Source organism: Anguilla rostrata, chromosome 2 (genome assembly GCF_018555375.3).
Source record: "Anguilla rostrata isolate EN2019 chromosome 2, ASM1855537v3, whole genome shotgun sequence".
Lineage (NCBI taxonomy): Eukaryota > Metazoa > Chordata > Actinopteri > Anguilliformes > Anguillidae > Anguilla > Anguilla rostrata.
Window position 1 is genome coordinate 33353930 of NC_057934.1, and position 15947 is coordinate 33369876.

Here is a 15947-nt window from a genome sequence, read left to right on the forward strand (position 1 = left end):
CAGCCCCAGTGGCCTAATGGATAAGGCACTGGCCTCCTAAGCCAGGGATTGTGGGTTCGAGTCCCGTCTGGGGTGCAGTGGTTGTTCTTTAGCAGAGTCCTCTGGAATGTCATTAAAAATGGTCTTTACCTGTCTCTGGGGGAAAGCATGACAAAAGTAATAAAACCTGCTTGGGATTTTTAAGTGGGTCATATTGAACCAAAAATTAAAGCATATAAATGTTTTTCTTTGTCTTCTTACAGCGAATACTGTAATTGCGATGCTGCTCAAATGAACTTGTGGTGCAGTGGAAGCATGCTGGGTCTGTCACCCGGAAGTCCATACGTTGAAATCATTCTCTGCTACGTTGGCTGTTCTTTTGGGTCTGTGCAGGAAAACAAGCCTTGTTGGGGCAAGACTGCTGCAGTTTGTGCTTTGGAAAAATATGACCTAACTTCAATACTGCTTGAATGTGTAATCTAGATTTATATTTTCTACTGAACAATCAAGGTGTACATTTACATATTTCCTGGTTTTTAATGGATGGTATAAATTGGATGAGAAGTTTGAAGTAATGACAAAGCAGCATGGCACCTCTAAACCATACAGCACCCAGCTTTAATATGTCCCTGGGGGCAAAATGGCAAAAGTAACAAAACTTCCTTGGGATTTGTACATTGATTTCATATTAAAGCAAAAATATTTTTTCAGGATCTTCTTACGATGAATAACATAATTTTAATGTAAACAACACCATTATGTATAGCAAAGTAGCTTAACGGAAGTCTGATAGGTCCATGAGGATGATGGAGTGAAACCATCCTGTGCTATGGCCAAGCATCATGCTTTGTTTCATCACCTTGAGAATTATGTTTATTTTGTCATTTTCTTGTATCCAACCGCTCAGGAACTAACATTTTGCTGAAACGGCTTCGGCTTTTTATATTTTTGTTATCACAATAACAGCGCAAACAGTCCCAGCCCCAGTGGCCTAATGGATAAGGCACTGGCCTCCTAAGCCAGGGATTGTGGGTTCGAGTCCCATCTGGGGTGAAATGTTTGTTCTTTAGCAGAGTTCTCTAAATGACTTTGAAAAGGGCCTTAGTCCCAAGAGTGATAGGTTCTGTGGTGTAATGGTCAGCTCTGGCAACTGTAGTGATTCAGAGAGTGCAAATCCAGGTGAGACCTTTGATCTCTTTCCGATGTAGTTTTTGAATTCTGTATGTGACTGCAACATCTTATGCTCAGATTCATTCCTTTCAAAGAGTTACCCATTTTGTGCAGGAGGTGACTACTTGCTGTATCCGCATGCTGGCCAGTTAGCTCAGTTAGCCCCATATGGGTTGTGGCTAATAAAGCTTTAGCCATGTTTTGTCAGTAAAAACAAGCACAAAACCGTGCAGACCCATGGCGTACCTGTACAAAGTGTCATGAGTAAAACTTGGCTAACTATATAGCCAGCTAGCTATGGCATGTCCTCACCTCTGTAACTTTATTTGTTGTCCTCTGTGTGTCCATACATCTGTATCGGTGGTACGCGCTAAGTAGGTTAACTAAAGTAGGCGAAACACCAACATGTTAGGGTTAGAAAAAGTAACATTAGGCGATAAAGCTGTGCTTAGAAATGTTGTGTCTTTCGAAGTGGTGATTTTGGGAGATGCACCTGCCATGTCTACTAAATTTATTACATACAGGCATTAGCAGACGCCTATCCGCGACTTACAACTTTTGCGTAACATTACATTGTATCCATTATACGCTGGATATATATGAAGCAATTCGGTAAGTACTTGCTCAAGGGTACAGGCATGTCTACCCCGATCGACCTGCGACCTTTGTTACAAGCCGTTCTACCCCGTGCACACTCGTCCTAAATGAAGCACCACCTGCGCATGCGTCCCACAGGTAGTCCGTGAGTGAGTGAGTGAGCGACCACAATTTGTCATGCATAGCCCACGGCGGCAGTTCCTGCGCGCCGTGGGAATAAAATCAATTGCTAACTGTTAGGGGATCAAACCCCATTCTACAGGTAGGGTTCCTAGCCACTGTATTAAGGCAGACAAATGAGAGCCCAGCCTGCAGGTACGCGGGTACTTCATCACCAAGTACATTACATTCAAAACACCAGAATACACCAGCATCAGAAAAGAGAAAGTGTTTCCCTGCCGCTGTGGCCTAACGAGCGAGGTGCCTCCTAGGCCAGGGACTGTGCAGGGCTGCAGGCCCCTCTTTTTACCGCTGTATCACTCTTGGTCACTTTACTCTGGGTAAAAGGTCAGAGCAATGAAACCAGAAAAGCTTGCCAGTAGTTTCCCACAAGTATAGCCAATATAGACATTTTTGCTCCTTACAGACTAGATGTGTGCAACTGTACTTATGAGGACAAATCCTATCTACGCAGTATTCAGAGGGCTTTTAGTGCCTGCTCTAAAGCCCTGCCTGTGTAAAATATTTAAGCAGTACTTTTAGATATGTTATTGACATGCTGAAAGCTACTCTGTTAGATAACAGCTTTCACCAGTGTGAACTCCAGTTTTTCCTACATCACAGGAGTCCAACACAAACCGCATTCACTGTATATGAGGTTTATGTCATTAAATGTACCAGTTATAAAATGAGTAGCACTTTCTTGATCATTTCAAACATTCATGAAAATAATAATTATAATAATTATTGCAATTCATATTACCACAGGTACTACTACTATTAATTACACCATATACTTCTGAAATATCTGGAGATTAATAACAAGATCAGTTTATATTTAAGAGAGCCCAAAAGTGGAACTTGTGGAAAAAATGGAAACCTAAACACGAATTTGAGCCCATTAAAAATGATTGCACTGCTGCATTTTGAGTTCAGTCGTCTGTTTTCCTAATCTTCCTCCTAGATTTCTACAGGACACATTATTTATGTATCCTTGATTTTATCAAAGAGAAAGAAACATTGCGATTTGAATCTCTTTTTTTAAAGGAAATGGCCAAGAGAGAAGAGAAAGTACAGTTTTTGATCAGTTTTGAGGATAGACGAAGAGTAATAATTTATCATCAGCCCTTTGCTAGACTGGCAGACAGTTTTATCCATTTTGAATCCCACTTTATTTTTTAATCAGAGCAGTAATCTGGAGAACCAAGCAGATGTGCAGGGACTGGGCTGCACAAAGCCATGCAGAGTAGCCTGGATTCCTGCTTTCTGTCCTCAAAGATAGCTGTGTCCGAGTAGCTACGTCAACCTAATCCAATTTGTGGCCCTTGAAATATGGACCAGTCTTTTCCTCTTTTCCTCTTCCCTAAACATCCCTGTCATGTCATGGCCTGTCCTGCAGAATCAGACGCCATATCAAGCATCTGGTATGCAATAAATCATCTGTAATGACAGAATGTAACTGTGCATAGTGTAAAAAAGGTCAAAAGGGTAATTTTGTAAATGAATGAATTCATTATATTCATTTGTCACACTGGCAACACACTGGTTTGCACCTGGTGAGACACTGAAATTGAAAATGTGAATACAGTAGAACCTGGATTAGGAATACTGGCTATTGGTCTCATTGAAAAAAACATCCATAATCTGAGCAAAGAGATAATCGTCAGCAGCATCGCACTATTGTGCTGTACAGTTCCGGAAATAGGATATCCTCCAAATTCATCAGCAGGTGGACTTTGCCTCTGTTTAAATATCCCAGAGTGTGTCCGTGGCTCTGCAGAGAAGAATGTGAAATCAAACAGATGAAAAGCCTGACAACAGGTGCAGCCGTTTGAAAGCAATGCAAAAACCGATTCATGCGAAAACAGTTTTCTAAACATGCAGTTTTCATCACCAGTGATTGACAGTATGTGTTTTGTATGATTGGTCAGTGAGTAGTAAATGTACAAGCTTTCACAACTATGTGTTTTGGTCACATATTTCTGGCATGCTACAGCCAACTTGATGCTTGCATTTCCAAAGCACAGCATCAGTAAGGCATCGGTGGAGAATTGTTTTGTTTTTTTTTGGTTGTTTTCGCAACATAGAAATATTATACTTGCTAATAAAAGTAGCACAAATACCAAATAAATACAAAATAATTGAGTTAATTAATGAATTTGGGAAATGAAAACAAATGCAACAACAAATAATATAGTTTTTAAAAACTATATGTATTTCACAAAATATACAATAAAATGGTCATTCTTCATTAGGAGTGGTAAAGGAAGTACCTGATGTTACAGTTAAAATTTACAGCTAAAACTTTAAATATTTTTTCAAATTCTGAAATTCACAGTACATTTATACAATTGAACAGGGATACATGTATTACGTAACACATTTGTATTGATTATTCTACTTTCATTCCATTCCAAAAGTTTATTGTACATGCAAATCAGCTTGTCCCAGTGAGAGGGAATGCGGAGGTTGCAGCAAATTTCTGATAAACCGAACATATATGATTGTTTCATGTCACTGGTGTTACCATTGTGAAAAATCTGTATTTCAGTGACATCTTACACCATTATGAACTGCTTCCTAGGGCAAAAGGAGGAGGAGGATAGAAGATGACCTTGTGAAGGTCAGAGAAGATCAATCCACACATGCTCTCCATATTTTATTACTTTATTACTTTAACTATATTCTTGTACACTGGGCTCAGCACATGTTATGGTTATCACTGGTGTTATGTGTAATATAATCTCAGTAATTACATTTTTATCAAATTAATTTCATAGATCACTCGTTTATTTATGCCACAGCATGTGGCAGCCATGTTAGAAAAGCCTCCATTTAAAAATCGTTCTTGTCACAGCTATCACAGGCTAGTCTGGTAACACCAGTGACATGAACAAGCTTTTGGCTTTGTTACTGAAGTTACATGTGGTGATAACAGGTTAGCCACATACTTGTTAAAAAATAATTTTTTTGTAAAATCTTTTTTATTAAGGCAATATTGTCTCCAAATGTGTTACTTATGTCACTGGTGTTAAAGCAAAAAAAATATTTTCGGGATCTTACAATGAATAGAGTAATTTGAATGCAACCGACACCATCATAAACCAGAGGATGGAGTGAAACCATCCTCTGCTATGTCCAAGCATCAGGCTTTGTTTAATCACCTTGAAAATGATTTTGCCATTTTCTTGTGTCCAACCCCTCAGGCACTAACATTTTGCTGAAATGGCTTTGTTTTTTTCTGTTTTTGCTATCAAAATAAACTTTCAAAGTCCTCCCAGCCCCAGTGGCCTAATGGATAAGGCACTGGCCTCCTAAGCCAGGGATTGTGGGTTCGAGTCCCATCTGGGGTGAAGTTTTCTTTAGTTTATTGAATGCTCTGAATGTCTTTAAAACTGGCCTTTTGGCTTTGTTATGGCTTGTGGTGACAGCAAATTAGCCACCTACTTATAAAAAATAAAAAATATTTTGTATAATCTTTTTTATTAGGGCAACCTTGCCATCAAAGGCGTTACTTACATCTCTGGTGTTACTTATGTATGCATGTTCTGGCAATGTTTTTTATTTATTTATTTATTTATTTATTTTCTTTCTTACAAAGATTTCCCTTTGTAAGTGTGATTTCACATGAAATGTTATTTTATGTTTTGTACATATTGGTAAAATATTATAGTTCACTATTGACAATGATCTCAGATTTGTTTAATTGCAAATATAAGGACATCTCTGTTTCACAATGTGGTACAATGCAACTAAATATTTATTTTTATTCATAGATATTTAACATGAATGTACCTTTGACAATTAGTCTTTTTAAGTATTGTCCATTAAATATAAACCACAAAAAAACTGTATAGCTTGCCAAAATTAACATTTTATGGAGTGGTGAGTCACTAAAATTACAGCATTGTGTACTTTTTAATAAAATATATTTAATAATTAAGTCAATTAATTAACTTTCAGTTATTTAAGCTCCACATTCTGTAAATACATCTTGTTCATTTTATATAGGAACCTCCAACTGGTAGTGAGCAAAAAAAGTAGCAGCATTCCAACAGTGAAAGGATTTTCTGCTTGTATGTGGGCTTATTTTCCATCCATGTTTTGGGTACATGCAGTTCCTGAGGGAAAAAGATTGTGGTGAAGTTCATGAACTATTCTATTTGCATTTGAAGAAAGGCAAAAGAGTTCAAGGGCAAAAAATTCAGCTGAACAAATTCCAAGAAAATTTCACTCCACAGAAAATGAGAGATTTTAGGTACACACATTTAATGCAAGCCCCAGGAGAAAAAAAAACAGGTATGCTTTTCAATAAACATATAAAGAGTAGCATTGGATGTTCTTAGAAAGCAGAGAATAATCATACAGCAAGTATTATAGACTGACAAATAAGAGCTATTTCTCTGAGAGGGATCAGCCTCACTGTGGAGGCAATAGCTTAAAAGGAAAAAAGCTTCTGGAAACCACTATTCATTTAGTTAAAATAAAGAGCGGATAAATAGGAAATGCAAAGAAAACTAATCACACAGGTGAAAGAGAAGCTCAAATATACACAGTATGGGTAAGCCAATCATGTGCTTGAATGGTGTGTAGAAGACAGTTTATCATTTTCAAACTGAATGCAAATCCAGCTGTGAATGCCCTCATCCTGCAACAAATATAGAGACCAGGAGGGGGCATCCCATAAAGACAAGAGGCAGAAGCAAGAATATCAGGAGTGCTGTGTTCAGCAGCTCGGACACACTGGGACCTTTAAAGATGCTAAATGCCAGCAAAGAAAGCAAGTGCAGCCAGCTAGCCCAAATATTGGAATGCTGGAATAACACAAGCACATAAAATGGCTACTGCCCCAAGGGTGCTATTGTTATCCTTGATTATGTCCACCCTGTAGCCCAAGTTCTCATGGACTGTTGTGTACCGGAGCAAATCTGGCATTTATTCATTACGTTACATTACATTTATTTGGCAGACGCCTTCATCGAAAGCCACATACAATAAGTGCATATCGAAGGTCATTGGAACAACTACAAAACACAGGTCCGATAGGGTACAATACTCAATATGTATTCACATGTCAACCACATTAAATTCAACTGGTTCCTAAACATATATTTAATTTACAGCTTTACGTCCCATGAACTTGTCCCAAATGACCTCTGACTGTTTTTAAAAACATGAGGCTCAAGTTGTCCTTGCAGGGACACATATGAATGTTTTGTATAGTAAGTGGAAGCCACATAATCCCCAAAGCCAAGGTCTGGCACACGGAATTTATGAGGGTTAAGGCTAGGGCTGTAGCTTGTGTACTGTGACATACGTACATGTCCTTTGTGGTAGAGAAAATTAGGTTTGACAAGTTTTTACTTATATTCCAAGTAAAATATGTCAGACAGAGACTTAAGCTCCATAAATCTGAGCCTTACCATGTTGCCTGTTGGAAACAAATGCATAACAGCATGTTCAGATGATTGTCTTATATCATTGTATAAGACCTGAAGGTTAAGTTGTAATTCTGAATATGGAATATGGTTTGCACACAAGAAAGCAATATTTCTTATTTCATCAGTTCTCTTAATCAGATGGAGCAGAAACAGATAAAATTCTATCGTCTGAACTATATATGCAGTATAATAAATTGAAATATATACCGATCAGTTTGTAGATTTATTGCTTTACTAAGTAACTTATTTTTGCTCTGAGTTTCTTTGTTAGTTTCTTGTGCAGCTATTTAAAAGGCAGTTGTATTAATCTGTGTTTTGACATTATTAGTACAGTTTCAATTTGTATTGCTTTGCTAATTAGCTCACAGACTAGCACTTAAAATGTTATATTACAAATAACATGTTGCATTTCAGAAGAAATGCAACATGTTTTCATCCCACTTGCATCTCTAACTGAGTCTGCAGTTCGTCAGGTGTTCTCACCGGTCCTGTTACCCAGTCTGTATTGTAGAATTTCATAAAAGCATGTTTAAAAAAAACACTTTTCTCTGTGCTTGGACCCCTCACTTATGAAATGATTCCAGTGCCCTTGCAGAAGACTAACAACCAAAACTACCGACTGTATAGCGCACCTGCATTGGGTTCGTGATCGTTCCGGGTTCGTGACCTAGTTCTTCTTACGATTGCGCTCCGCCATGACGATGGCGGCGATGACCGTCACCAGCACGGTGATGGTGATGACCAGCACGGTGGCCGTCTCCGCCATGCAGAGCTGGCCGTCCACCCACGCCAGGTGGGCGCCCGCCAGCTGCAGGGGGGCGTGGCAGGTGATGTTCTCGTAGTCGTCCACGTGCAGGCGGCGCACGCGCAGGACCTTGCTGAAGACGCGGTGGAGGTCGCAGTCGCACATCCACGGGTTGGCGGACAGCTGCAGGTGGGTGCTGGGGGCGCGCAGGTTCAGGAGGCTCTTGAACCTGAGGTGCTCCAGTCTGTTGCGCTCCAGGCCCAGCAGGGAAAGGCTGTGCAGGGAGGCGAGTGCCTCTGTCTCAATCTTGGAGATGTGGTTCTGGCCCAGGAGGAGGACCTCCAGGCCCTGCAGCCTGGTCAGAGTACCTTCCTGCAGCGCCGCGAGCTGATTGGCCTGCAGGTAGAGATGCCGCAGGCGGGAGAGGCCCCGCAGGGCCCCCAGCTCGATGGACTGGATGCGGTTATGGCTGAGGTCCAGCTTCTCCAGGTTCTCCAGGCGCTCCAGGCTGGAGGAGCCCAGGTGCTGCAGCTGGTTGTGGTCCAGGTGCAGCTCCCGCAGCGAGGACAGGCTGTGGGAGAAGTCCGACGGCAGAGCAGGCAGCTTGTTGTGGCTCAAGTCCAGCTTTTCCAAGAAGGACAGGAAGAACAGTGCCTACAATAGCAAATGAACGCCATCAGAGTTCAGTTAGGGACGGAACTGGAACTTTTTTTGGAAGTTTGAATTCAATTATTGAATTGCTGTACAGAACATTTTAAATACTTAAGCGTGTTTAGTTTTTGCAATAGAATTTTTAGTAGCTACAGCATGCAATCAATAATTAATATAATAATTATAATTTTGTTATTCATCATGTTAGTGAGGGGATAAATTATTTACATCTTTAAGTAAATAAGGGTGTAAATAATAAAGTATTCATATTAAGTCATATTAAGTATCCCTGTTAATTCTTACAAAGGCTGAACATTCAAGAGAAATGCCATCTTAGTTGATCCTGCAGGGTCTTAGCACTTAGCTATGGTGGCCCATTAGTGAAAAACACACTTGCATTACACAAAACAAATGAAATTATAAAATACAACAAAAATCAAAACAAATGAACAATTCTGAAAACACAACAGTATTTCATAAGACAAATGCACAAAACTGAAAACAGCAATATTTCACAGCGCAAACTGACAAAACCAGGAACACAATAACAACGTGCAGCTTGCAAGTGCCATGGCTTTAGCAGAGCCTGTCCCACTTCCTTTAGCAGAGAATGACATTGTAGACGTCCAATCGCCAAGGATACTGCTACCTTTTCTGGTTTCTCTTTTGCTGTTTTGCTGTTTTTCTAAAATGCTGTTGTGTAGATCATCACCAAATACCAAATTATTGATTCATTGCTTGAAATACCACAGCCCATAGCACTTACAATAGCAATAATTACAACACAATCTGATCGAGTGGTACTGAGCACTTCTTGGTAAATTTAATTGTTGTCTGTTGAAATAGCTATTCTGTGCTGTTGGAACCAATTCAGGACTGGGAGGGGCTGGAGTGGAAACAGAAGATACTCATTACAAACTAGTCAGAATTTCTATCAGTTATTCAGACTGGACATTTACATTGCCCAGTTGGGACCACAAACCAGACACAAATAATATTAAAAACCAGACATTCCGGTCCAAATCCGGGCATCTGGCAACCCTGAGTCGACAATCTTGTAGTATTCTGCCAGGTTAGCGTAAAAAGATTTGTTTTGGTTTGACTGAATTGGCAATGTCATTAAAGCCACTAATTGTGTTTGAATTAATCCCATCCAGATGTTTTACCACGACAATTCAGAAAGATCACAAATTGAATTTACCTGAACATTGAGAATTGATGCCAACTGTAGAGTAGACTCCATTCACTTTAAGCAAGCTTTAAAATAGCCCTGCCCCTATACATTTGACTGAGAACAGTGTTTTACGAATGTCTCAGAAATATGACAAATATTTATAGTAGCTTAGCCTTCGAGATAAAGTGACACAATGAGTTCTACAATGAGTATCAGTTCTAAGACCAGAAACATCTCAGTGAATGATAAGCGAAGATAAGCAAATGGAAGATTCTGGCTTCTCAGTGTCTCAAACGCTGATCCACACAGCCACTAACTGAAGGGGAGGCGATGGATACCTGGGGCTGCAGGAGCTGGATGCCGCTGTCGGAGAGCACCAGGACGCGCAGGGACCACAGCCCGGAGAAGGAGTGGCTCCGCAGCTCGGTCAGGCTGTTGAGCCCCAGGTCCAGCAGCCAGGTCCCGTGAGGCAGGCTGTGGGGCACGTGAGCGAGGCCACGGGCCCGGCAGTCCACCAGGTCCGAGTCGTAGCACTGGCAGTTCCGGGGGCACGGCTTGGAGGCCCCCAGCAGGGCCACGGCGAGTGGCAGAGCGGTGAGGACGGCGAGCATCGCCGATGAACCCGGACGCCAGGATACGAGGATGAAATGATCTCTCCTGTCATTCCCTACCGCAAGCCTTGCGTCACGCCAAAACGGTTCCCACCTTCACAGAGAGCGGACTGATTCTCCAATGCAGATATCTACAGAACAGAGCTTTAAGAACATTGGGTTTTTATGAAAAGCTCATCAGCACACAGACGCAACTGCAGCAATTACTAGGGATATTTTAAGCTAAACATCAAGCATTATCCTGGGTCATATTCATTTTGGATGCCTCTCAGCCAGTAGGATTTAAGCCAGTTATCATTATTATTATTATTATTATTATTATTATTATTACTACTATTATTATTAGTTACATTTAAATGAATAAAGATTATTTGTAACAGCCAGATGCAGCAGCTGGTTATTTAGCCCCATTTTTTATCAGTGGCAGCATATATGTCATACCAAGGTCATGCACAACTCTTTGTTTTTAGGTTTGATTGCGCCCTCCTGCTGCCGGTGACTGCACTGTTCTACAGGATATAAAAGAATGTGTGTTTTCACCATCTTGTGGGGTGCAGTTTTGATATAAACTTACATGTGTAATATAAATATAAGTTACTGTTTAAATTAACAATAGCTTCCTGATCATAAATCTGTGGTTGATCTCGGTTGTGCTATAATAACAGGCTTCCTATTGGATGACAGTCTGAAAGTTGATTTTCCCCTCTTTTTTTTACCTGAGGAAAAAAAATTGTTTAACTGAGCAATTCCTGATAAGGACAGTTCAACACGGATTATTCACTTCTTTTTCTATTTTCTCTTGGTCATATAGATTGTTCCATAGTCGGATAATTAATAGTGCGACTCATTGCATCCTATAGGCTATTGCACTGGAAAAAACCTGTAGCCTATCTAGAGCCTAGGCAGTGACATACAGTTAACTTACAACAAGTTAAAATAATGTAACCCATTTGAATTTTTATGTTTTACAAACAGTTTGATGAGCGAATAAATTTGTTATTCATAAACAAAATTAGCGTTACCTTGCTTCCTCCATCTGATGTTCCCACATTGAATATCATTATCAATGCAACCTCCACTTCGTAAACCAATACTTTCCATTCTATCGTTCATCGAACATTTCATAACCGCATTCTCAATGTTATTACTTACTCATTCCCCCTTTCGGCTACACAAAATAAATACATCAATGGCACTCAAAATGATTAAAGGAGGGGTTTAGCGGTAGCCTAATCGTGCACAGATGTCGCATAATCTCAAATACCCAATTTGTTATATAATGGCACAGCCGTATGCTATAGCCGACTGTTTCAAAATAGAAAAAAATTATATGCCTGGTGTATTACAACTCAGTTCAGGATTTGTATATTAACACTGGCACAAGCGTAAATTGAACTGCGCAAACTTTTCCAAAATGCACTTTTATGCTTAAGAGCAATAAACCAGGAATTGTAACAATGACACAATCTATGCAAATACTACTGAGAACGAATAGGATTACATCCATTATATTCAAAAGGTCAAAGTAATAATGCGTGTAAAAATATATATATTTGGGCTTCAAGAATATGGTGGTTTGGTGGACAATCATCCAAATCCGGTCATCTAGAATCCACATGGGAAGAAAAAATCTTAACGCGAAGTATAACTATACTAAAGAAGAGAGAGGCAACATGAATTACCAGATTAATTCTTAAATACTTTAGGTGGCTATTCAACCTGTGTCAGAAGATGACCGTATTTGCATTGGTAATTGGGAATGAATTTCTTATTTACTGCAGTTTAAATTCAGTTGTCTTCTATTACAATAGACGTTTTCTTGTAATAGTTGTGTAACCTATCCAAAGAGACGCACATACAGACGATATTGTCCGTTGAACAGATACAGATTGTGCCGTCTCTGCATGGCCTACCCCTAATAAAGTCTGATATTTCACATTCTGCAGCTCTCTCTTCTGGAAGGTCTGTGTAACTGCGTATCTCTCCTCCTTTATCATTAGTGTGTGGCAGTTTGGCCTACAGTGTGCTAGTCAAGCAAGCGTCCGCTGTGAATTTGAAGTTGCATCTTTAATTTAAATTCAGTACCACATATATAATTCATTTTCATCTTACCTGTTCAGACGAAGACAGCCTAGAAGAAACAAAGAGTTGGCAGTGCAGCATAATGGTAAGGGGGGGTTGGCTTATATACAAGCTGAATTGAATGTGTAAGAATGTAAGCTATTAAGTTGCTATGGATATGAGTGTTCTAAATGCCTAAAATGTAAAAAAAAAAAAAAAAAATGTTGAAAAAAGTAATTTCTTAAATGTGCTTTAAATCACAGGGTATGGTTTTAACTTACTGTACATCACAGTAGTCCAGATATGCAGGGAGCATTGATCCACTTGTTACATTGACACCAACTTCAAACTTTCAAGTCTTTTGGCTGTTTTGTGATCGTTTTCTTCCTTAAATTTGTGCATGTTGAATCACTGTAAACACACCAGACAGTGTGCCTTTTTCTTGAATTCAAATATTTTGTCTACAAGGGAATGAAAATAATGGGGAAAACTGCAACAAGGTTATAAATTTGATTTGATCAAGCACATGTTGTTATGGAGATTGCTTTTGTAACACAAAAATCAATATGGAGGAAAACTGAGCTCATCTCGACATTCAAAGTCAATGATTTTGAATGGTATACGATGGTCTAATTGCAGGTGAGATACATTAAGGCGAATCCATCAGATGATGGCAACCTCTGTTTTGTTGCAAATCTGATATTTAACATGGAGAATGTTTAAGCTGCAACAAACTCTTCATACTGCAACCATCGCCACCCTGTGAATTTACATTGCTTCTGGGCCCTATCAGTGAGGTCATCAGTACTGGTCTCCCCTGCTTAGCCATAGTAAAAAAAAAAAAAAAAAAGATTGTATTGGGTACATTTGGTGCTTTTTTATAGGTGTTTATATTGACAGTGCATTTCTTGGAAATCCTGGAAGAGACTGATAAAATTCCCCAGAAACAGTTAAATACAAATCAGTTCTTATATAGAGAGCACATAAAACACTCAAAGGTCAGCACAGCTCCAAGACACCGTAATGGCTAAATAAGAGCTGTGTATAAATTCAACATTGACGTACCACTATATTTCATTCAGCTGGAAGGGGGAAAAAGTTTTTAAAACTTTACAGCTTTGCAGGCCTGGAGCATTTCTGTGTGATCTGTGGGACAGTTGAGAAGCAGAGGATGACAACACGAAGGGTAGAAACAGTCTGATGCTTCATTGTGACTATGTAAATCTGTATGTGAAATAAGTGTTCGTGAGGTCAGATGGTACCAGAGTTAATGCCTGTAAGGAGTGAGTCTGTGGTCATTTCAATGGGAAGCCTACACAATGTATATATGGGGTGTCACTTCAGCTTGGCTTGTGCTCATGGTGAGCAGCTTTACAGACTGAAATGTTAGGCAGCCCCAAATTTACATATTAGAAAATGGGAGGGCATTTAACATGATATACAAAAACACTGGTCTGTTCAGCTGGGTTAACTTCATAAGGCCTTCATGAAGCGCTCCACTAAATGAATGTTTTTTTTTTTTTTTTTTAAATCGAGCTGCTTAACACTGCGGTGCTCAGTCACCACGGTCACGTCAGCTGAATAAGTGACACGGCGTGCATTATATAAAAAACCATACATGCAATGCATGGTGTTATAACTGTCAAGTGACATACAGCACCATTTACATAAAAATGCCTTCTAAAGCGAACAAAGGTGTTGTGCGTGCCTTCGGTTGATCAGATTGAGTTACGGTATCATGAGGCATATACTAAGAGGTCACCGATACCTGGCTCCAATGGTTGTTATGTAACTACAGACATCAATTCTGCCTCAGTGCCAGGTATTTCTGGCCCTGTTCAGGGAAATCATTGCACAACAAACCTGGATCAGCCAAGAATATCAACACAAGAAGACACAGGAGGAGCCATGTTGTGGGCTTTGGAAGGAACCGGCCACAAAAGACAAAATCCTCAAACAGTTGTAAAGGGAAATACAGATTTCAGGCTTCCTTAAGGTCTAATTCAATCAGTGCTTTTAAAGAATTTACCCAAGCAAAGGGGGCAACATTCACAGCCCGAACAGAGGCTCCAAATACATCCACAGCCCCTGCTAGAGGCGTCCTGGAAAAGCTCGTTTGCCCACAATAATTTCATTTCAGAAGAATGAATATTGCGCAACAAATTTCACCGGATTCTACAGTGGTCTTCTACAGTCAAACAAAAGCAAGCTACACATTGAAATGTGCTCTCATTTCAGAACTGGTAAAAAAAAAAATAAATAAATAAATAAATAAATAAACCGAGATGAATGTGGGTTACTGAGTTTCCAGGACACCCAGCTACATGCCAGAAAATAAATCTCTACAGAGAACAAACGCTCTTTTTTTTTCTTCTCCTTTTTATTTCCATGTCGATCTTTAAAAAATAAGAATAAAATAAAATACTGAATAGGAAATTTTCCACAGCCTTACCCAGATCGCTAGGCTGACAAGGCTAGAATGTGGCCGTCCAAAACGTCACTAACCCACCCCCCACTGGCTGAGCCCTGATCAGGCCAAATGGTAGAACATAAATAACTTCACTCTGAACTACAATTTCTTCTGGAAAGGACATGCCTGGAGTTGTTCTCCAAACAAACGGAGCCTGTCGGAAACACTCTTGGACAGACTCCAACGCAGCCTTGTTCGGAGCATCTTGGGAAAAGGAAGGAATGCATCTTGGGAAATAATTTACCTGCCAGGTGTAGCCATGTGGTAAGAATTCATCTAAGAGCACAGTTTTAACTGATATGAGAACGGGTTTACGTACTCCATAAAAAACCATGGTCCCATCATTTTTAGAGGTACTGTGATGCAAAATGAAGGACCGTTGTAAGGTAGAGGAAAAGCACCACGACAAGCGGGTTTTCGTTGCCCTTATTCTCCGCCCCCGTTACACACACTCCTACGGTTTTTCGTGCCATGGTGTGCCTCGTTGCTTTTGGGGTTTGTAGATGTAGCTCACAAGTGTTAAGGTCACAGAAAAACCAAATGAAGACTAAACTAAGCAAATCTGCACCTTTTGGCTACACTGAAAATGGTAAGCAAATTACCCCCATCTTTGCAATCATGACCATGCAGCAAAGGTTTTTGACAAAGGTATCAAGTACATTTTTTTTTTTTAACTAGCCAAATGGGATAGTTGGAGAAAGATCTGTCAAATGACAAGTGTCAAAATTACACAATTAAAAAGAGATGTTTACCAAAAGGACTTTTACCTGGGGCAGGAAATGCAAATTAAGCTTGATTTTTCACACTCTTCTACTTCTTACCCCCTCTTAGAAAAGTCCCGCACTTGAAAAAACGAAATAAAATAAAACCTCCCATTTTCCCTTTTAAA

General features: G+C 39.8%; 1 protein-coding gene and 3 non-coding genes across 5 annotated transcripts; 3 read left to right on the forward strand and 1 right to left on the reverse strand.

Annotated features, from left to right (window-relative positions):
* The first annotated feature begins 2 nt into the window (after positions 1-2).
* On the forward strand, positions 3-75 carry trnar-ccu (transfer RNA arginine (anticodon CCU)). Its single transcript has one exon. It is a non-coding gene; the product is annotated as a tRNA-Arg (tRNA).
* An 884-nt stretch (positions 76-959) lies between these two features.
* Positions 960-1032, forward strand: trnar-ccu (transfer RNA arginine (anticodon CCU)). Its single transcript has one exon. It is a non-coding gene; the product is annotated as a tRNA-Arg (tRNA).
* A 3067-nt stretch (positions 1033-4099) lies between these two features.
* Positions 4100-15927, reverse strand: LOC135247829 (platelet glycoprotein V). 2 transcript variants are annotated; one of them, XM_064321725.1, is made up of 3 exons: positions 13654-15927; positions 10255-13049; positions 4100-8745 (listed from the first exon to the last, which is right to left on the reverse strand). In XM_064321725.1, the coding sequence occupies exons 2-3, from the start codon at positions 10525-10527 to the stop codon at positions 8014-8016; spliced, it is 1005 nt and encodes a 334-aa protein (XP_064177795.1). In that variant the 5' UTR covers positions 10528-13049; positions 13654-15927; the 3' UTR covers positions 4100-8013. The 2 variants fall into 2 exon arrangements, with proteins under 2 accessions (XP_064177795.1, XP_064177794.1); XM_064321724.1 differs by having other exon boundaries at positions 10255-10671; positions 11550-15927.
* trnar-ccu (transfer RNA arginine (anticodon CCU)) lies at positions 5186-5258 on the forward strand. Its single transcript has one exon. It is a non-coding gene; the product is annotated as a tRNA-Arg (tRNA).
* Positions 15928-15947: the final 20 nt, after the last annotated feature.